We start from the raw sequence: 21,612 nt of genomic DNA on the forward strand, positions 1-21,612 counted from the left end.
TGGAAAAGATATATCTGTTGGTGTGAATCCAAGGGATTCTCATGGAGTAAGATCAAAATTCCTAGGATCCTTTCCTTTCTCCAAGAAGGTTTGGATAAGGGATTATCAGCGAGTTCTCTAAAGGGACAGATTTCTGCTTTATCTGTCTTGTTACACAAACGACTGGCAGCTGTGCCAGATGTTCAAGCTTTTGTTCAGGCTTTGGTCAGGATCAAGCCTGTTTACAGACCTTTGACTCCTCCCTGGAGTCTGAATTTAGTTCTTTCAGTTCTTCAAGGGGTTCCGTTTGAACCTCTACATTCCATAGATGTCAAGATGTTATCTTGGAAAGTTCTGTTTTTGGTTGCTATTTCTTCTGCTAGAAGAGTTTCTGAGTTATCTGCTCTGCAGTGTAATCCGCCCTATCTGGTGTTCCATTCAGATAAGGTTGTTTTGCGTACTAAACCTGGTTTCCTTCCAAAGGTTGTTTCCAACAAGAATATTAACCAGGAAATAGTTGTGCCTTCTTTGTGTCCGAATCCAGTTTCAAAGAAGGAATGTTTGTTACACAATTTAGATGTAGTTCGTGCTTTAAAGTTCTATTTAGAAGCAACAAAGGATTTCAGACAAACGTCTTCTCTGTTTGTCGTTTATTCTGGCAAGAGGAGAGGTCAAAAAGCTACTGCTACCTCTCTTTCCTTTTGGCTGAAAAGCATCATCCGATTGGCTTACGAGACTGCCGGACGGCAGCCTCCCGAACGCATCACAGCTCACTCTACTAGGGTTGTGGCTTCCTCATGGGCCTTCAAGAACGAGGCTTCTGTTGATCAGATATGTAAGGCAGCGACTTGGTCTTCCCTGCACACTTTTGCCAAATTCTACAAATTTGATACTTTTGCTTCTTCGGAGGCTATTTTTGGGAGAAAGGTTTTGCAAGCCGTGGTGCCTTCTGTTTAGGTAACCTGATTGGCTCCCTCCCTTCATCCGTGTCCTAAAGCTTTGGTATTGGTTCCCACAAGTTATGGATGACGCCGTGGACCGGACACACCAATGTTGGAGAAAACAGAATTTATGCTTACCTGATAAATTACTTTCTCCAACGGTGTGTCCGGTCCACGGCCCGCCCTGGTTTTTTAATCAGGTTTGATGAATTTCTTTCTTTAACTACAGTCACCACGGCACCCTATGGTTTCTCCTGTTTTTCTCCTGTCCGTCGGTCGAATGACTGGGGTGGGCGGAGCCTAGGAGGGACTATATGGACAGCTTTTGCTGTGCTCTTTGCCATTTCCTGTTGGGGAAGAGAATATTCCCACAAGTTATGGATGACGCTGTGGACCGGACACACCGTTGGAGAAAGTAATTTATCAGGTAAGCATAAATTCTGTTTTTTGACATACAGAGATCTCTCACATTTAGACATTTCTAATATTTAGGATTCTGATAGCTTAACAGTTACTAAAGGGGATTATCAACTGTTTCTTTAAATATTGTAATTTGGGCTGCAGTGTTAAAAACCTTGTTGTCTCTATAAATAATCACTGCAGACAATAACCAGTTAAACTTGATACTCCCCAGATCAACTGCTTATATAGCATTAATATAACGAATAACTAGGTATATTTGTACTGTTTAAAAGTTATTCACTGAAATATTTAATTAAACACTGTGGGTTTATAGAAACCGCAAAATCGTTAAGATATGTTTTGATGCATCTGATTGTATCTAGTAGGGCTGTTCATGTAATAAGCCCCTTAAAAAGATACAAATGTATCAGTTTAGTTGCTTAAAGGGAAGGTCAATTTCGAGGAATTAGTGCCTGGTTTTTAATAATCCTAATAAAAAAGGGCACTTTAATTCATCAAAATTAACATTTCACTTGTTTTCTTTAAAAAACTTGCCTTTTAATCATGACGGCCGTTCCAGCGATTCCCCCAGCCGTCGGAAGCCTCTTCATACGTCAGAAATGACTAATTCGGCTTCCTCCAATCACGTTTTTCCCCCGGGGGAATCATGGCCTGAGGCATCGCTGTGATTGGAGGAAGCCGGATTCATCATTTTGGACCCGCGAAGAGGACTTGCGATGGGCGGAGGAAGCACTGCAGCGGCTGTCAGAATTAAAGAGTAACGCCTAGATTTAGAGTTCTGCGTTAGCCGTCAAAACCAGTGTTAGGGGGTCCTAACGCTGGTTTTGGCCGCCCGCTGCTATTTAGAGTCAGTCAGGAAAGGGTCTAACGCTCACTTTCCAGCCGTGACTTTTCCATACCGCAGATCCCCTTACGTCAATTGCGTATCCTATCTTTTCAATGGGATCTTTCTAACGCTGGTATTTAGAGTCTTGGCTGAAGTGAGCGTTAGAAATCTAACGACCAAACTCCAGCCGCAGAAAAAAGCCAGGAGTTAAGAGCTTTCTGGGCTAACACCGGTTCATAAAGCTCTTAACTACTGTGCTCTAAAGTACACTAACACCCATAAACTACCTATGTACCCCTAAACCGAGGTCCCCCCACATCGCCGCCACTCTAGTAAAAAATGTTTAACCCCTAATCTGCCGACCGCACAGAGCCGCAACCTACATTATCCCTATGTACCCTTAATCTGCTGCCCCTAACATCGCCGACCCCGACATAATATTTATTACCCCCTAATCTGCCCCCCCCCAACGTCGCCGCTACCTACCTACAATTATTAACCCCTAATCTGCAAATCGGACCTGTTCCGATCAGCCAATAGAATGCGAACTCAATCTGATTGGCTGATTGGATCAGCCAATCCGATTGAACTTGAATCTGATTGGCTGATTCAATCAGCCAATCAGATTTTTCCTATCTTAATTCTGATTGGCTGATAGAATCCTATCAGCCAATCGGAATTCGAGGGACGCCATCTTGGATGACGTCATTTAAAGGAACCTTCATTCGGACTTAGGACGTCGTTAGAAGAGGATGGATCCGCGTCGACTGCTTCAAGATGGTCCCGCTCCGCGCCGGATGGAAGAAGATAGAAGATGCCGCTTGGATGAAGATGTTTGCCGATCCGGATCTCCTCTTCTTGCCGGATAGGATGAAGACTTCGGACTCTCTTCTGGACCTCTTCTTGCCGTATAGGAGGAAGACTTCGGACCCTCTTCTGGACGGATCGGTGATACCCGGCGTGGTGAAGACAAGGTAGGAAGATCTTCAGGGGCTTAGTGTTAGGTTTTTTAAGGGGGGTTCGGTTTAGATTAGGGGTATGTGGGTGGTGGGTTGTAATGTTGGGGGGGGGTATTGTATGTTTATTTAAATGCAAAAGAGCTGTTTTAAGGGCTGGTAAGGTAAAAGAGCTGTTCAATTTTTATTTTAGAATAGGGTAGGGCATTTCTTTATTTTGGGGGGCTTTGTTATTTTTTTTAGGGGGCTTAGAGTAGGTGTAATTATTTTAAAATTCTTGTAATCTTTTTTTTTTTGTAATTTAGTGTTTGTTTGTTTTTGTAATTTAGTTTAGTTGATTTAATTGTAGATAATTGTAGGTAGTTTATTTAATTAATTTATTGATAGTGTAGTGTTAGGTTTAATTGTAACTTAGGTTAGGATTTATTTTACAGGTAATTTTGTAATTATTTTAACTAGGTAGCTATTAAATAGTTATTAACTATGTAATAGCTATTGTACCTGGTTAAAATATATACAAAGTTGCCTGTAAAATAAATATTAATCCTAAAATAGCTATAATATAATTATTATTTATATTGTAGCTATATTAGGGTTTATTTTACGGGTAAATATTTAGCTTTAAATAGGATTAATTTATTTAATAAGAATTATTTTATTTCGTTAGAATAAAATTATATTTAACTTAGGGGGGTGTTAGTGTTAGGGTTAGACTTAGCTTTAGGGGTTAATACATTTACTAGAGTAGCGGTGAGGTCCGGTCGGCAGATTAGGGGTTAATAATTGTAGGTAGGTGGCGGCGACGTTGGGGGAGGCAGATTAGGGGTTAATAAATATAATATAGGGGTCGGCGGTGTTAGGGGCAGAAGATTAGGGGTACATAGGGATAACGTAGGTTGCGGCGGTGTACGGAGCGGCAGATTAGGGGTTAAAAATAATATGCTGGGGTCAGCGATAGCGGGGGCGGCAGATTAGGGGTTAATAAGTGTAAGGTTAGGGGTGTTTAGACTCAGGGTTCATGTTAGGGTGTAAGGTGCAGACTTAGGAAGTGTTTCCCCATAGGAAACAATGGGGCTGCGTTAGGAGCTGAACGCTGCTTTTTTGCAGGTGTTAGGTTTTTTTTCAGCTCAAACTGCCCCATTGTTTCCTATGGGGGAATCGTGCACAAGCACGTTTTTAAAGCTGGCCGCGTCCTTAAGCACCGCTGTTATTGAGAGTTGCAGTGGCGGTAAATATGCCTGTACGCTCCCTTTTTGGAGCCTAACGCAGCCCTTCTGAGAACTCTCAATACCAGCGTTATTTAAAAGGTGCGGGGGGAAAAAAGCATGCATAGCTAACACACCCCTTTGGCCGCAGAACTCTAAATCTAGGCGTCTGTTTTTAAAGAAAACGGGTGAAATGTCAATTTTGATGAATTAAAGTGCCCTTGTTTTTAATAGGATTATTAAAAACCAGGCACTAATTCTTCGACATTGAGCTTCACTTTAAATCCCTTTCATTATCTTGAAACCATGCCCAGAAACTATTGGTTGTTTCTGGGCATGGTTCCAAACTTCAAAGTGGAAACAATAACAACTATGGTTCCTGTAAGTCTGCAGGGCTATTTAGGGTCAGTTTTTCAGTTTTGAATTTCTGGATCGGCATTTCCAGTTTTTAGCTTTGTCCGTTTGGTCTAGCTACAGCTCCCTGAATACTTACAAAAGGTATTCTTTGTAATCCGAGCTCAGGGCATTTCTGTAGCTCCTTACTTGGACAATATCTTGGTTCAAGCTCCATTTTTTCATACATTCAATCTTTTGTTGTTTCTTTAGCAACATGGATGAAGAATAAATATTCCATAGAGCTCTCCTCAGACTAGAGTATCTTTCTGGGAGTTGGCAAAGACTCTGTATCTATGAGGCTATCCCTATCAGATCTCAGGAAGGTAAAGTTACAGGCAACTTGTATGAAGTTTGTCTATTCACAATCCTTTGCTAGCGCTTTAAATGCTCTGTAAATGCTAGGAGGTAGATTTATTAAGCAGTGAATGCTGCATTCTACGCCCATCGTTTCAGGCTAGCCTGAAATGGAAGTTAAACAGCGGTCCTTTTAGGTGGCGGAATGAAATCATCCTGATCCGATATGATCAGGATGATTGACACCCGCTTCTAGCGGCCGATTGTCCGGCAGTGAGCACGGGGCGGCATTGCACAAGCATTTCACTAGCATAGTCAAGCGGACATGATTCGCTACAGCAAATCATGTCCACTCGACCATTAATAAATCTACCCCTAGGTCTGATGATTGCTGCATTAAATTTCATTCTGTTTGCTTGGTTTCATTTGAGAGCTAGTCATCTTTACATGCTGAGTCAATGTTGCAAGGATTACATTCTGCTTTGTTAAAGGATTCTATTAGATCTTATAACTAGAGTGTCTTTCGTGGTGGATAAATCAACATTTCTCTGGGGACTTCATTTCTCCCTTTGTCTTGGATAATAATGACAGGTGCAAATTTCCTGGGTTGGAACGCAGTATAGGGATGCAGAAGAGCATGGGGAGTTTAGTTTCCTCAGGAGGCGAGGTTGCCAATAAATGTGTTAGAACTATGTGCAATCTTCGGGTTCTTCAGGGCTGGCCTCTCCTGATGGCGATGACTTACTTGTGCTTTCAATCGTGCTCAACTGGGAAGTGGATTATTTCAGTCACCAATCCCTTGCTCTTTGGCTCCACCTGTTTGCCAGCTGCAGCTAGTTTCCCTATCAGCACTGCTGTTTAAGGCCACCTCATAGACCACTCCCTGCCCTGACACTGTGGCTCTACCAGTTTGTAGGTGACTATTGGCTTGTCTCCTGGCTATTCTTTGATCTCCAGCCTGTCACTGCTACCTGTTACCTGTTATCCAGTGTCACCATCCTGCCTTCTCTGGTATCCTGCTCCTGTACCCAAGTATTGCAGAGGGCGCCTGCCAAGCACAGGTATCCTGTTTCAGTGCCTAGCTCTGCAGAAAGCACTTGCCAAGTTCAAGTATCCAGCTACGGCATCCAAGCTCTGCAGGTAGTGTCTGCCAAGTGCCAGTCTCCAGCTACTGCACCCAAGCTCTGCAGAGGGTGTCTGTCAAGTGGGCATTGCAGTCTTTGGCCTCAAGTGGGCATTCCTGTTCCTGGCCCTATCTTGGGCATTAACTCTGATTCCAGCTCTGGAGTGAGTATACCTGTTTACCTATCCTGATATCCAGCATCTGATCCTTCACTCTCCTGTACAGTAAAGTTGTATTGTCTGTCTGTTTTTTAGCTATGCCTAAAAGGGGTAGTTCCATTCAGAAGTCCATCTCACTGGCCCCTGTTAAAGCACAAGACAGCCCTAAGTCCGACACCTTCACACATAAGCTCCAAACTCCTGTACCCACTCTGCCAAGCGTGACAATTATATTATAAAGATCTCGACTTTAGGGCCTGGAATTGAACGCTTAGTTTTTAAAACAGTTCTGTCGTAAATACTTTGAGCCAGACTAGAAAGCCTCTCAGTAGGAATATCTATCACAAAGTATGGAAAGTGTTCTTTCTTAGTGCGAAAAGCAGAATTTTAATTGACATTCTTTCAGAATTTCCAGAATTTTGCAATTTTTACAAAAAGGTTTAGACAAAGGTTTATCTTCTAGTTTTTTTGAAGCGTCAAATTTCAGCTCTTTCTGTTCTATATTATAGAAAAATTGCTATAATTCCTGATGTTTAGAATTTTGTTCAAGCTTTAGACAGACTAAATATTTATTATGCCAATTTCTCCACCTTGGAGCCTTAATTTGGTTTTAAGTCTTACAAGTTTCTCCATTTTTTTCAAATGCACTCTTTAGAAATTAAGCCACTGTCTTTGAAAGTTTTGTTTCTTTTAGAGATTTCTTCTGCCAAATTGTCTGCTCTTTCTTGTGATCCAACTTGCCTAGTTTTTCATCAAGATAAGGCTCTTTTAAGAACCAAATTTGATGCCTTAAAAAAAGTACCTTTTTTTCTGAGAACTAGAATAATTATGGTTCCTTCTATTGTCCAAATCCTAAGAATTCTAAAGAGTAGTTTCTACATAACCTAAATGTAGTTAGAGCTTTAATGTTTTATATTCAGGCTTCAAAGGATTTTAGTCAGTTCTCTATTCTATCCATCCTTTTCTCAGGTCCACGGAAAGACCGGAACACCACTGCTGTTACTTTAACTTATTGGTTACATTTTTTAATCTGCAAGGCTCACTTGGAGGTGTGAAAGTCTCCTCCAAAGTGCATCCTGCCCATTTTACCAGATCAGTTTCCACTTGCTGGGCATTTTAAAATGTCTTCTGTTGAGCAAATTTGCTAGACAGCAACTTTGTCGTCTCTACATATCTTTACAAAATTTTACCACTTTGATGTTTTTGCTTCTTCGGAGGCAGTTTTTGGGTAGGATAGTTCTTCAGGCAGCAGTGTCTGGAAATTCGGGCCTGCCTTTTTAAAAATGTTATCCCGCCCTCATTACTCGTTGACTCCATAGCTTGGGTATTATTTCCCAAAAATAATGAACTTGTGGACTCACACCATCTTACAAAAGAAAACACAATTTATGCTTACCTGATTAATTTCTTTCAAGGTGGTGAGAGTCCACAAGGCCTGTCCTATTTATTTTTCTCTAGTTTTGCACCTCATTTATCTATTCTGTCCTTTTCTACCTTTCTACTTCTCCTTATTTGGATATACGTTAGACTGGCTAATCAGTGAGGTGGTGGGAGGGATAGAGATCTCTTGAAGTCTTTGCCACCTTTTTGTGGCTAGGATTTGAATCCCAGAAGTAATGAATTTGTGGACTCTCACCACCTAAAAAGAAATTCATTTATTATGTAAGCATACATTTTATTTTCTTAAAGGAGCATGAAACCCAATTTTTTTATTCCATGATTCAGATAGAGCATGTGATTTTAAACATACTTTTAATTATCTTCTGCTATCTAATTTGTTTTGTTCTTTTGGTATCCTTTGTTGAAAAGGATACCTAGGTAGGCTCATGAGCTGATTATTGGTGGCTGCACATATATGCCTCATCTTATTGGCTCACCCAATATGTTCTTCTTTCTCTCATTACTGCATTGCTGCTTCTTAAACAAAGAATACCAAGAGAACAAAGCAAATTAGATTATAGAAGTAAATTGTAAAGTTGTTAAAAAAATGGATGCTCTATTTGAACCATGAAAGAAGAATATTGGGTTTCATGTCCCTTTAACCCTTTTTTGGCCACAAAATATTTTTAACTGCTGCTCTTTCATGTGCATGGTAGAATTTTTTTGACTAATATGTCCCTTAAACTATCTTCTCTTTTTTTTATCTTTGCTTATCCTCTTATAGTATTTTTTCTTTTAAAATTTTTTTATGTAATATTTAAATATTGAAAGGCTTCTGAGTATTTAATATTTAGTCTTTTTTATTTGTTTACTTAAGGATGAATTAGACAATTTAACAGAAGAAGCTCAAGATAACATATCTTTCAATGCTGGCCATTCCAAACCAGAGAAATTCAAAGAACTACTGCAAGAGAAGGATAAGGAAATGGATCAGCTCAATGAACAGATTGGAAAACTACAGGCACAGCTTTTGGCTGCATCTGATAACAAAGTAAATAACATTAAGTTCTTAGCTACTATGCGCTTAAGTTTGTTATAATAATGATTTGTATCTTGCACATTAAAGGGCCACTAAACCCAAAATCTTTTTTTCATGATACAGATAGAGAATACAAATGTAAACAACATTACAATTTACTTCTATTATTTATTTTGCTTAATTTTTTAGATATCCTTAGTTGAAGAAAAAGCAATGCACATGGGTGAGCCAATCACACGAGGCTTGTATGTGCAGCAACCAATCAGCAGCTACTGAGCATATCTAGATATGCTTTTCAGCAAAGAATATCAAAAGAATAAAACAAATTAGATAATAGAAGTAAATTAGAAAGATGTTTAAAATTGCATTCTCTTTCTAAATCATGAAAGTTAAAACGTGGGTTTAATGTCCCTTTAAGTTCTATTCTGTTTTATTTTCATATATAAATTAGGAAATCTCCATTAGTTGATATATAAAAAATAAATAAAAATGTTTATAATTATTTTTTATTAAATGTTTCAGGAAATTGAAGAAAAAAATGAGCAAATCAAAGAATATAAAATTCAGATTAAATGCTTAAAGAGTGATCAAGAGCGCTTAAAAAAGAATAGCGAGGAAGAAATTGAAAAGCTTAATGAAGTAATTGAGAAACTTCAAGAGGAGCTGGCAAATATAGAACCAAATGTCTCAATGGATTTCACCAGCATGACAGAAGTTGCAGAAAGTAGCAAGCACCAGCTAGAAGGTATGATGGCAGAAAAGGAATCATTGCAACAGGAAGCCAACGTAAATGATGCAGAGGTGACGCATGTAATTACTGAGCTTGAAATGACACAAGCTGAAGTTAAACAGCTGAAGAAAGAATTAGAGAAGTTGAGAAAGGCTCACAATAAACCTATAGGAGATACAACATTAGGAACTAAGCATGGTAAAGCCACCATCAATTCTGAGCAAATAGACCATCAAGAAAAAGTAAAGGAGGAATTGGTTCAATTCTCTATACACAATCTGGAAAAAGAGTTACAACGGCTTCAGAAAGAAGTAAAGGATAAGGACATAGAACTTGTGCAATATGCAGAGCAAATAAAGCAGCTGAAATCGAGAAGCCAGGAAGTAGAACATTTGAATGAGATGATAGAGAAACTGCAAATGCAGTTGGGAAACAGTGATCAGATGCCAGTAGATTTTGTCAACAGCACAGAAGGTGCAGAGAGTTCTAAACACCAACTTGAAACTGTAATGGGAGAAAAAATGACAGTTCAAAAGAGCGAAATGAGTTCTACAGCGCTGAGCCTTGTAAACTCTAAGCTTGATGCAGCCTATGAAGACTTAGGGCTACTAAGTGAAGAGTTTGAAAACCTGAGAAAGTCTCCAGAAAACAAAAAAGGAATAAAGTGTGAAAGTGTAAAAGTAACTATAATTAATTCAGATAAAGTAGACGTTAAGAGCTTGGGGGAGACTCCAAGAGAAAAGGGAACCGATATGTTAGAAAATCAGTCCCTGCTTTCATCAGTGCAAGAGGCCATGCAAAGCACTATACAAAATATTGAGTTACAGTTACTAGACAGTCAGAAAGTTATTCAGGATAAGGATTTAACATTGCTGCAGTATTCAGCTGAAATACAATTGCTCAAAACTCAGGTTGAAGAAACAGAACATCTGAATGAAGTGATAAGTGCACTTCATAAGGAACTGGAAGATATTAAGAAGAATATTGCTGTAGGATTTGACAGTAGGGAAGATTACCATAAAAATGGCAAACATAATTTAGGTGCTGGCATGACTGAAAATGTGGTATTACATCATAAGTTAGAAATAAACAACAGTGATATGACCCATTCAACAACAGAACTGGAAAATACAGAAACAGAAATTAATATACTGAAGCAGGACTTGAAGATACCTAAAACATACAGTGAAAGTAGTAATGTGTGTGAAAGCAATGAGGAGATGGTCATAGGAGAAAAAACATCTGACATCCAAAAGTTGGAAGAGGCTTTAACAGAAAAGACAGCTGAACTTTTGGCAAACCAAACCTTGCTTTCTTCTGTACAGGAGGCTATGAAGAGCACTGTAGAAAACTTAAAGTCTCAATTGCATGAGTGCCAAAATGTTGTTAAAGAAAAGGAATTACAATTGTTGCAATACATGTCTCAAGCAGAGCTGCTCAATGAGAAAACACATGAAGTAGAACAGCTGAATGGGGTTATAGACTCTTTGGAGCAAAGGTTGGCAACTATAGAGGAGAGGGTTTCTGTGGAATGCTTAAGTGGACAGAGCAATCAAGAAGGTGCCAAGATGGCTGATGATGAATCCTCACAGTTGAAAATTGAAGTAAATGTTACAGATCCAAATGTTGCAGACAGACAGTCAAATGTAAAATCACAAGATCCAGAAAGCTGTACTAATTATGATGTGTTAAAGGAAACCCTCAGAGAAAAGACTGCACAGCTTCTAGCAACTCAAGCTTTGCTCACATCTTTACAGGACACCTCACAGCATACAGTACAAAATATGGAAGCTCAGTTGCAGGAACATCAGAACATTATTAAAGAAAAGGATTTAGAACTGTTGCAGTATTTACATGAAATAGAGTTACTCAAAAAACAGGCAGACTCTGAACATGATAAACATGGTGAAATCATATCTGCCATGGAGGATAAACTCAGGGAAAAAGTGGCATCAGCTCTTGTAAGTGAGGCCCAAATGAAAGCCATTCAAGTTCAGAGTAAACTTATGCATAAGACCGAGGAGGTGTGCATCCTAGCAGATGGGTCAGTAGCGACACAGACAGACCTCTCCAAATCTATAGGAGAGGAAGAAGTAGAGTCAAAGTTATCAGTATTATCTTTGAGACTGTTGCAGCTGGAGAAGCAACTAGCTGACCTCCACGAGCAACTACAGCTAGAGAAGGAGCATGTTACCACCTCTAATCAGCAGGCTGCTGAGAAAGAAAACAAATTACGTGAGCTGCAGCATATATTGGAGAACATGAAAGAAAGTCAGGATAAAAACTTTATAGAAAGCCAATCAGAAGACACTCTGACCTCCGCATCACAGGTATGGCAGCTAAATATACTCCAATATTGACATGCTAGTGTACTGTTGTGTGGGTTTAAGACTTTAGTGATTTTTATTTCATTGATCATGAAATCTGTGAAGAACTAGAAAATTGTAGCATGTATTAGGATCCAACAATTTATACATTTTCAGCATGAAATAACTCCAGAATTGTGCATTTTTTGTACAGACATACCTCGTTTTATTGCACTTCGCAGATATTGCTCTTTCCTAAGATATGGTGAGACCTCGGCGTCCTCAATTACTGTTGGGAATATCACTCCTGGCCAGCAGGAGGAGGCAAAGCGCCCCACAGCAAAGCTGTTAAGTATCCCTCCCCTTCCCACAATCCACAGTCATTCTCTTTGCCTTCAATGCAAGGAGGAGGTGAAGTTTGGTGTCTGTAAAAGATTTTTCTTCAATCAAGATTTTATTATTTTGAAAGCCATAGTAGGTTTGCAGCTGGTCTAGCTGTACTCCACGTTAGTCTCTTCAGTAGGGCTGTGGTAGCTTTCGAGCAGTTAGGAACTTGTGGTATGGGCCTCACTGTGTTTTCCTAAAAAGTTGCTGCCCTTGCATAGAAAGCCAGAGTAGGTTTACTCTGTCCCTTCTTGTTTTCACAGGTCTCTGTGAGGAGTGGCTTCCTCTCATACCAGGTGAGCTGTCCTCCTGCCGGATAGCCAGAGGTGCAGGTAAGTGCCATTTTTGTTGTTTTTTTGTGTGAGAGAAACAGAACACTGGCTCTAAAGCAGAATAGCTGCACTTTTTTGGGGACTAGATTCGTGTATTATCTAACAGGACTCATTTGGCAGGGAGCAGGCACTGGGGCTTAAAGAGATGTGTGTGTTAATCACTGGTGGCTCAGTAGTATTCTCTGGGGATCCGGTGGTAAAACGGATGGGTCCGGTACATGTCTCAGTTTAGGAGACTAACACCTAAGACATGTCAAGGAGCAGAGTTCCGATACAAGTATTTTGTTATGGCCGCCGGGACCGCCTCTGTCATACTAGAGGGAGGCGGATCCTTCTCTGAGGCGGTAATTTTCCCTTAAGCGCGCGCTTTTCCTTATAGCGGCGTAGCTTATAGCGGAAGTGGATGTTTTTTCGTCAAGCCTCTGCAGAAATTATACGGAACTCTTAGAAATCACTACAGGCTCCGTTTTCAAGTCGACTTATGATTCCGGAGTGCAGAGGGGGCAGGTAGGCACCTCAGTGATATCGCTGAGGTGTTGAGGTATCCTGTTTTAGTTTATAAAGCCTCAATTACATCTTAGAGAGGTTAGGGCATTTTTGCTTGTCGCTTGTGTTTCAATTTTAATTGCAAGATGGACCAAGAGTCTGTGCCTCCTGCTGAATGCAAGCTTTGTCTAGATAACCAAGTTGAACCTCATTTGCCCTTTTGTTCTGATTGTATTGAGAGAACATTAATGTACAAAGATAGACTTTTTGTTGCTGAGCCACCACTCTCTCAGGTTGATGCTGCTCAGGCAATGCCGCAGCTTTCTCCTCCAAACTTCCCAAGCCTTAACACATGCAGTGCCATGCGGTTCCTCGCAATCTCCTGCAGGAGTATATTTCCATGCAGAAATTGCTGCCCAGGTATCTGAGGCATTAGCTGCCATTCCCATGCTTCAGGGAAGACGCAAGAGGAAAATTTTGAGTATCGGATAGTAAGGTTTCTGATCCAGTCCAGGCTAACCAAGTTGCTCTTTCTCATAAGACTGAAGAGGAAAATACTTCGGTAGCCTCTGAGGGGGAGATCTCAGATTCGGATAGTATAATTCCTACTTCTGATGCTGAAGTTGTTTTCTTCAAATTTAAGTTTGAACACCTTCGTGTTTTGTTAAAGGAGGTTTTGGCTACCTTGGACGACTCTGATACCCCTGTCGTGATCAACCCTAAGAAATCTAGTAAATTAAATAGATACTTTGATGTCCCCTCCTTTCTGGAGGTGTTTCCCGTGCCAGACCGTGCTACGGAGATTATTGCCTGGGAATGGGAGAGACCTGGAATTCCTTTTTCCCTGTCTCCGGCAGATGGTGCCCAAGGTGGAAGGGGCCATTTCTACACTGGCTAAGAGAACTACTATTCCTATTGAGAATGGCTGTTCTTTCACGGACCCTATGGACAAGAAGCTGGAGGCTTACTTGAAAAAGATGTATATTCATCAGGGTCTCCCAATAGCAACTGGTGGTGTGTATTACCACCGTGACAAGTGTGGCAGCCTATTGGTTTGACGGGTTGTCTGAGTCTCTTCAAGCAGAGACACCTTTGCAGGAGATACAAGATAGGATTAAGGCCCTTAAGTTAGCCAATTCCTTTATTACTGACGCCTCATTGCAGGTCCTCAAGTTGGGAGCCAAAATATCTGGTTTTGCAATTTTGGCACGTAGAGCGTTATGGCTGAAATCTTGGTCAGCAGATGTTTCCTCTAAGTCTAAGCTTTTGGTTATTCCTTACAAGGATAAGACCTAGTTTGGGCCGGGTTTGGCAGAAATTTCCGATATCACAGGTGGTAAAGGATCTTTTCTGCCACAAGATAAGTATAGGCCGAAAAGACGTCAGAGTAATTTTCGTTCCTTTCGTAACTTCAGAGGTAAGTCTTCCCCCTCTTCAGAAACAGTCCAAGCCTTCTTGGAAACCCAGTCAGTCTTGGAACAAGGGGAAGCAATCTAAGAAGCCTGCAGCCGAGTCTGTCAGCATGAAGGGTTCGCCCCCGATCTGGGACCGGATCAAGTGGGGGGGCAGACTCTCTGTTTTTTCAAGCATGAATATGAGATGTTCCAGATCCGTGGGCCGTGGACATAGTATCCCAGGGTTACAAATTAGAATTCCAGACCGCTCCTCCCATGGCCAGGTTCCACCTCTCAAGATTATCTGCAGACCAAATAAAAAGAGAGGCGTTCTTAAAATGTGTACAGGATCTTTCCTTCATGGGAGTGATAGTTCCAGTACAGGAACAGGATCTAGGGTTCTATTCCAATCTGTTCGTGGTTCCCAAAAAAAGAGGGAGCTTTCAGACCTTTTCTAGATCTAAAGTGTCTCAACAAGTTTCTCAGAGTGCCGTCCTTCAAAATGGAGACTATCCGTTCCTTTCTTCCTTTAGTGCAAGAGGGTCAGTTCATGACGACCATAGACCTGAAGGATGCGTGCCTCCATGTTCCCATACACAGGGATTATCACAAATTTCTGAGATTTGCCTTTCTGGACAAACACTTTCAGTTTGTGGCTCTTGCATTTTGCTTCGCACAGCTCCTAGAATTTTCTTAAAGGTCCTGGAGGCTCTTTTGGCAGTGACTCAGTCTCGGGGAATTGCAGTGGCGCTTTATCTGGACGACATTCTGGTTCAGGCCCAATCTTTTCAACTTGCAAAATCTCACACAGATATCTTATTGTCATTTCTTCACGCTCACGGATGGAAGGTGAATTTGGGAAAGACTTCCCTTGTTCAGTCAATGGAACGGGGATTATGCAGATCTGTCTCAGAAGATATTTCTAGATCAGTTGACAAGAGACTCTCTTCCGTTGTGGCTGTTTCAGGAACATCTGTCTCAGGGAACATGCTTTCGGAGACCCTCATGGGTGATTGTGACTACAGACGACAGCCTGGTGGCCTGGGGAACAGTCTGGGACTCATTGAAGGGGCAAGGACTTTGGTCTCAGGATCAATCTGCTCTCCACATAAACATTTTGGAGTTGAGAGCGATCTTCAATGCCTTGATGGCTTGGCCTCAACTGGCCTTAGCCCGGTTTATAAGGTTCCAGTCAGACAACATAACCTCAGTGGCTTACATCAACCACCAGGGGGAACTCTGAGTTCCTTAGCCATGAAGGAGGTAGCTTGAATCATTCAGTGGGCATAAGCTCACAATTGCTGCCTATCTGCCATCCACATTCTGGGAGTGGACAACTGGGAAGCAGATTTCCTGAGCAGACATACTTTTCATCTCAGGGAGTGGGAATTCCATTCTGAGGTGTTCTACAGGTTAAACATCAAATGGGGAGTACCGGAATTGGATCTGATGGCACCTCGACAGAACGCCAAGCTTCCAAAGTACAGTTCAAGGTCAAGGGATCCTCAGGCCTTTCTGATAGATGCTCTGGCAGTTCCTTGGAACTTCAAGTTGGCGTACCTTTTTCCGCCGTTTGCTCTCCTTCCACAAGTCATTGCACGCATCAAGCAGGAGAGAGCAACTGTGATTTTAATAGCTCCGGCGTGGCCACGCAGGATCTGGTATGCAGACCTAGTGGAAATGTCGTCTCTGCCACCATGGAGACTCCCTCTGAGGAAGGACCTTCTACTTCAGGGTCTTTTTCTTCATCCAAATTCCATTTCTCTGAAGCGGTCTGCTTGGAGATTGAACGCTTAATGTTATCTCATTGAGACTATGATTCAGGCTCGTAAGCCCGTTACTAGAAAGATTATGGCGTAGAAGATATGGCGTAAATATATCTACATTGGTGTGAATCCAAGGAAAACTCTTGGAGTAGGGTCAGGATTAAAAGAATTTTATCTTTTCTCCAGGAAGGTCTGGAGAAAGATATGTCTGTCAGTACTCTGAAGGGCCAGATTTCTACTCTATATATTTTGCTGCACAAGCGTCTGGCGGACGTGCCAGATTTGCAATCCTTTTGTCAGGCCTTGGTCAGAATCAGGCCTGTGTTTAAATCTGTTGCTCCACCTTGGAGTCTTAACCTTGTTCTTAAAGTTTTGCAACAGGCTCTGTTTGAGCCTATGCATTCCATAAATCTTAAGTTGTTATCTTGGAAGGTTTTGTTTATTACTAATATCTCTTCTGCTCAGAGAGTTTCTGAACTCTCAGCTTTGTAGTGTGATTCGCCTTATCTCATATTTCATGCAGATAAGGCAGTTCTTCGTACCAAGTTTGGTTTTCTTCCCAAGGTTGTTTCAGATAGAAATATTAATCAGGAGATTGTTGTTCCTTCTGTGTCCTAATCCTTCTTGTCATAAGGAACGTTTGTTACACAACCTGGATGTTGTGCGTGTGGTTAAATTCTATTTGCAGGCGACCAAGGATTTTCGTCAGTCTTCTGCATTGTTTGTCTGGGAAACGTAAAGATCAGAAAGCTACTGCTACTTTTTTTTTTTCCTCTGGTTGAGAAGTATTATTCGTTTGGCATATGAGAGTGCTGGACAGCAGCCTCCTGAGAGAATCACAGCTCATTCCACTAGGGCAGTGTTTTTCAACCAGTGTGCCGTGAGAGATCCTCAGGTGTGCTGCGGCAGACTGACAACAGTGCGGGTGTCCCTCTTTCAAATTTTGAAATATTGGGAGGTATGTGACAGGCTCATCAGGCATCATTTACAACCATGACATTGACATTCATTCACAGAAAATCATTATGATTGTTTGTGAATGAATGTCAATATGTCATGTATAGTTTGTAGGAGGCATGGCATGACAGCACAGTACAGTGTGTGTGTGTGTGTGTGTATATGTGTATATATATATATATATATATATATACACATATATACAGTATATACTGTATATATATCCTGTATTAGGCTACAATGTGTGACTTGTAAAATTTTGGGATGGTGGTGTGCCACAGGATTTTTTAAAGTAAAAAAGTGTGCCACGGCAAAAAAAAGGTTGCAAATCACTGCACTAGGGCTGTTTCTTCTTCTTGGGCTTTCAAAAATGAAGCTTCTGTGGAGCAGATTTCCAAGGCTGCAACTTGGTCTTCTTTGCATACTTTTTCAAAATTTGATAAATTTAATACTTTTGCCTCGGCCGAGGCTTCTTTTGGGGGAAAGGTTCTTCAAGCAGTGGTGCCTTCTAGTTAAGGTAATCTGTCTTGTCCCTCCCTAGTCCTCTGTGTCCTTTAGCTTGGGTATTGGTTCCCAACAGTAATTGAGGACGCCGTAGACTCACTATATCTTAGGAAAGAAAACAAAATGTATGCTTACCTGATAAATTGAGTGAGTCCACAACCCCACCCTGTATTTTAAAGACAGTTTTTTTTACTAAACCTCAGGCACCTTTACACCTTGTGTTTCTCCTTTTATTCATTTTCCTTTGGTCGAATGACTGGGGATTGTGGGAAGGGGAGGGATACTCCTGGCCAGGAGTGATATTCCCAACAGTAATTAAGGACGCCATGGACTCACCATATCTAGAAAGAAAGAAATTTATCAGGTAAGCATACATTTTTGTTTTTTACAAATAGAAGAGTTGTGGCAACTCTGTGTTGAGCAAGTCTATCAATGCCATTTTTCCCAACATACTATATAAACTCATACATAGACATGAATATACACATATACAAACCTATATATACACATCTAATTGTTTCGTTTAGACATAATGTTATTGCACACTTAATAGACTACAGCATAGTGTAAATATAACTTTTATAGGCCAAAAAAAAAAATTGTATGACTCATTTTATTGCTATATTCGCTTTATTGCGGTGGTCTGGAACAGAACCTGCAATGTCTCCAACGTACAGCTGTATAAGTTTGTGTTTTAGTAGTGTCCAAAAACTTTACATTACTTTGGGTATTTAGCAGGGTTACTTATTAAACAGAAACACAAAAAAAGCTGTGTGAAATTATATTTCTTTCTAATGACACCGTAAGTCCACAGGATCATCAATTACTGTTGGGAATATCACTCCTGGCCAGCAGGAGGAGGCAAAGAGCACCACAGCAAAGCTGTTAAGTATCACTTCCCTTCCCACAAACCCCAGTCATTCTCTTTGCCTCTAGTGCAAGGAGTAAGTGAAGTAATTAGGATCATGGGCCTTGTTTCTCTGAAGCTGACTGCTTGATTTTAGCTAAGCGTGAGTCGGTCATTGAGACTATATGATTCAGGCTCGTAAGTCTGTCACTAGAAAGATTTCCGATAAGATATGGCATAAATATCTTTATTGGTGTGATTCTAAGGAATATTCTTGGAGTAAGGTTAGGATTCCAAGGATTTTGTCTTTTCTCCAGGAAGGCCTTAAGAAGGGGTTATCTGTCAGTACTCTTGAAGGTCAGATTTCTGCTTTATCTATTCTGTTGCACAAGCATCTGGCGGATATGCTGGATGTCCAATCCTTTTGTCAGGCTCTGGTCAGAATCAGGCCTGTGTTTAAATCAGTTGCTCTACCTTGGAGCCTTAATTTGGTTCTTTAAGTCTTACAACGGGCTCCGTTTGAGCCTATGCATTCCATAGATATTAAGCTTTTATCTTGGAAAAATTGCTATTTACTCTGCTCTGAGGGTTTCTTAACTCTCCACTTTGCAGTGTGATTATCATATATATACAGTATATATATATATATATATATATATATATATATATCATATTTCATGCAGATAAGGCAGTTCTCCGTACCAAGTTTTTTTTTTTTTTTTTCAAAGGTTGTTTGGACAGAAATATTAATCAGGAGATTGTTATTCCTTCTCTCTGTCCTAATCCTTCTCATAAAGAATGTTTGTTGCACAACTTAGATGTTGTGCGGGATCTTAAATTTTATCTGCAGGCTACGAAGGACTTTAGTCAGTCTTCCGCATTGTTTGTTTGTTTTTCTGGGAAACGTAAGGGTCAGAAAGCTACTGCCACTTCTCTTTCTCTCTGGTTGAGAAGTATTATTCGTTTGGCTTATGAGACGGCTGGACAGCAGCCCCCTGAGAGAATTACAGCTCACTCCACTAGGGCGGTGTCTTCTTCTTGGGCCTTCAAGAATGAGGCCTCTGTAGAACAGATCTGTAAGGCTGCAACTTGGTCTTCTTTGCACACTTTTTCTAAATTCTTTAAATTTTATACTTTTGCCTTGGCTGTGGCTTCTTTTGGGAGAAAAGTTCTGCAAGCAGTGGTGCCTTCTGTTTAGGTTATCTGTCTTGTCCCTCCTTTATCATCTGTTTCCTCTAGCTTGGGTATTGATTCCCAACAGTAGTTGATGATCCCGTGGACTCACTGTGTCATTAGAAAGAAAACAAAATTTATTCTTACCTGATGATAAATTTATTTATTTCTTGACACGGTGAGTCCACGACCCACCCTTTTTTTCAGACAATATTTTTTATATAAACCTCTGCACCTTGTGTTATTTCCTTTCTCTCCTTTCCTTCGGTCGAATGACTGGGGTTTGTGGGAAGGGAAGTGATACTTAACAGCTTTGCTGTGATACTCTTTGCCTCCTCTTGCTGTCCAGGAGTGATATTCCCAACAGTAATTGATGATCCCGTGGACTCATCGTGTCAAGAATGAAATAAATTTATCAGGTAAGCATACATTTTGTCTTTTTTATTAGTATTTTTTGTTTGTTTTTTTCAGGAACTTTTCAGACCGTCTCAGAGTGTTGAGGATCTAGAACAAGAGCTTCAAAGAATTAAAGCAGAGGCAGTAACTACCAAAGAAGAGTTGTGTCACTTCAGAGAAGTTTCGGAAAAGCTTAAAGAGGAATTGATGGTATGGAACAAACAGATATTCTTATCCATAATGGACAGAAAGTCTGATAAAATAATTATATCTATTGGTGTTTGTTTTTAGTGTCTTAATTTCCTGTAAGACATATTTGGGCATAACAGCAAAAATAAGCAGATTTAAAGGGACATAAACTAGAACAATGCTGTAGTAAAAGGTTATTTTCTCTAACCATTACATTTTAGCAGGCATACAATATTTAGTACTGAATCTCCCAGTTTAGCACTGTTGATGAGGTTAGCTGGAACACACAGTGAAAGGGGCTGGGTAAACAAAAATAGCAGATACTCCCCACCTTCCCTGCATATGAAAAGAATGATACATAAACAGGAGCCTGCAGGAGTCTGTAAACGCGTGTATACATCTGATACTGTGGGGCTTGGTTAGGAGTCTGAAACTACCAGATGGGCTATATAAATGAATCATCTACAAAACATTTATGCAAAGAAAAATCTAGTGTACAATGTCCCTTTAAGTATGTATTAATGTACATTTATGTGAAAAGAAGTGTTTCGTTTGCAGGTGAAGTCCGCCATATTTTTTCTGTATAAGTAAAAAATACTATTTTTCAGCTAAAGGAAACAAACGTGGCCCACTTACAAGAAGAGTTACAACATGTGAAGCAGTGTCTCACACAAGCTGAAGAGAAACTAGCACATTATATGGAGGAGCAAGGAATCAAAGAGAATTTAGCAATTGGTGTCGCAGACAGTGTGGATAGCCAGGAGCAGACCGATTTTGATAGGAAAACCTCCTCATCTCAGACTGACAGGACCTTGAGTGTTAATAATAGTAATCAAACACCACCTGTCCATCTCAAAGACATTGGAGTCCAGAACGAGTTTGTGGCTGCTGATGGGAGCAGCACCTCAGATGAAGTTACGCAAATAATGGAACAGTTCACAGAAAAGATTGGTCAGATGCAGGACCTCCATGCTGCAGAAATACTAGATATGGAAGCAAGGCACATTTCTGAAGCAGACTCCTTGAGGAGAGAGCAGTATGTCGCAGTTCGGGCTTTAACCGAGGAATGTGACGCTTTAAAAGCAGTGATTGACTCTCTCAGGACTGCAGCTGTAAGGATTGTTTGTTTTGTAACAAAGGGAGAATCGGTTAGACACCTAAATTATAACATCTTTATTTCTGTTACCTTAATGAGTTCATTGATAATATGGTTTGATTATGGGGAGATCATAATACTTGTGTCAATTTAAAATGACTTATTCTATCATTTTTAATCAATAAGAAACAGTAAACAGATAAAAAGCATTGCTTCATCTAGGGGCTGGCTCAGTTATTTCGGACAGGACTGGTAGCTACTGGCAGCCCTTTCCCAAACATTTGTGCTTCATAGCCCATCAAAATCCAAGTGCAGAAAAAAAAACATTTTAA

The 21,612-nt window shown here is 40.5% G+C and overlaps 1 protein-coding gene across 1 annotated transcript in view; it reads left to right on the top strand.

The window, feature by feature from the left end:
- Window positions 1-21,612, top strand: part of AKAP9 (A-kinase anchoring protein 9) — an 894,005-nt gene that overhangs the window by 676,189 nt on the left and 196,204 nt on the right. Inside the window, exons 30-33 of the mRNA XM_053715709.1 lie at window positions 8,559-8,732; window positions 9,243-11,780; window positions 20,071-20,205; window positions 20,793-21,296. Of these exons, the coding sequence (XP_053571684.1) occupies window positions 8,559-8,732; window positions 9,243-11,780; window positions 20,071-20,205; window positions 20,793-21,296 (3,351 nt within the window). The remainder of the gene's footprint in view (window positions 1-8,558; window positions 8,733-9,242; window positions 11,781-20,070; window positions 20,206-20,792; window positions 21,297-21,612) is intronic.

This window comes from Bombina bombina, chromosome 5, assembly GCF_027579735.1.
Source record: "Bombina bombina isolate aBomBom1 chromosome 5, aBomBom1.pri, whole genome shotgun sequence".
In the NCBI taxonomy this organism is placed as follows: domain Eukaryota; kingdom Metazoa; phylum Chordata; class Amphibia; order Anura; family Bombinatoridae; genus Bombina; species Bombina bombina.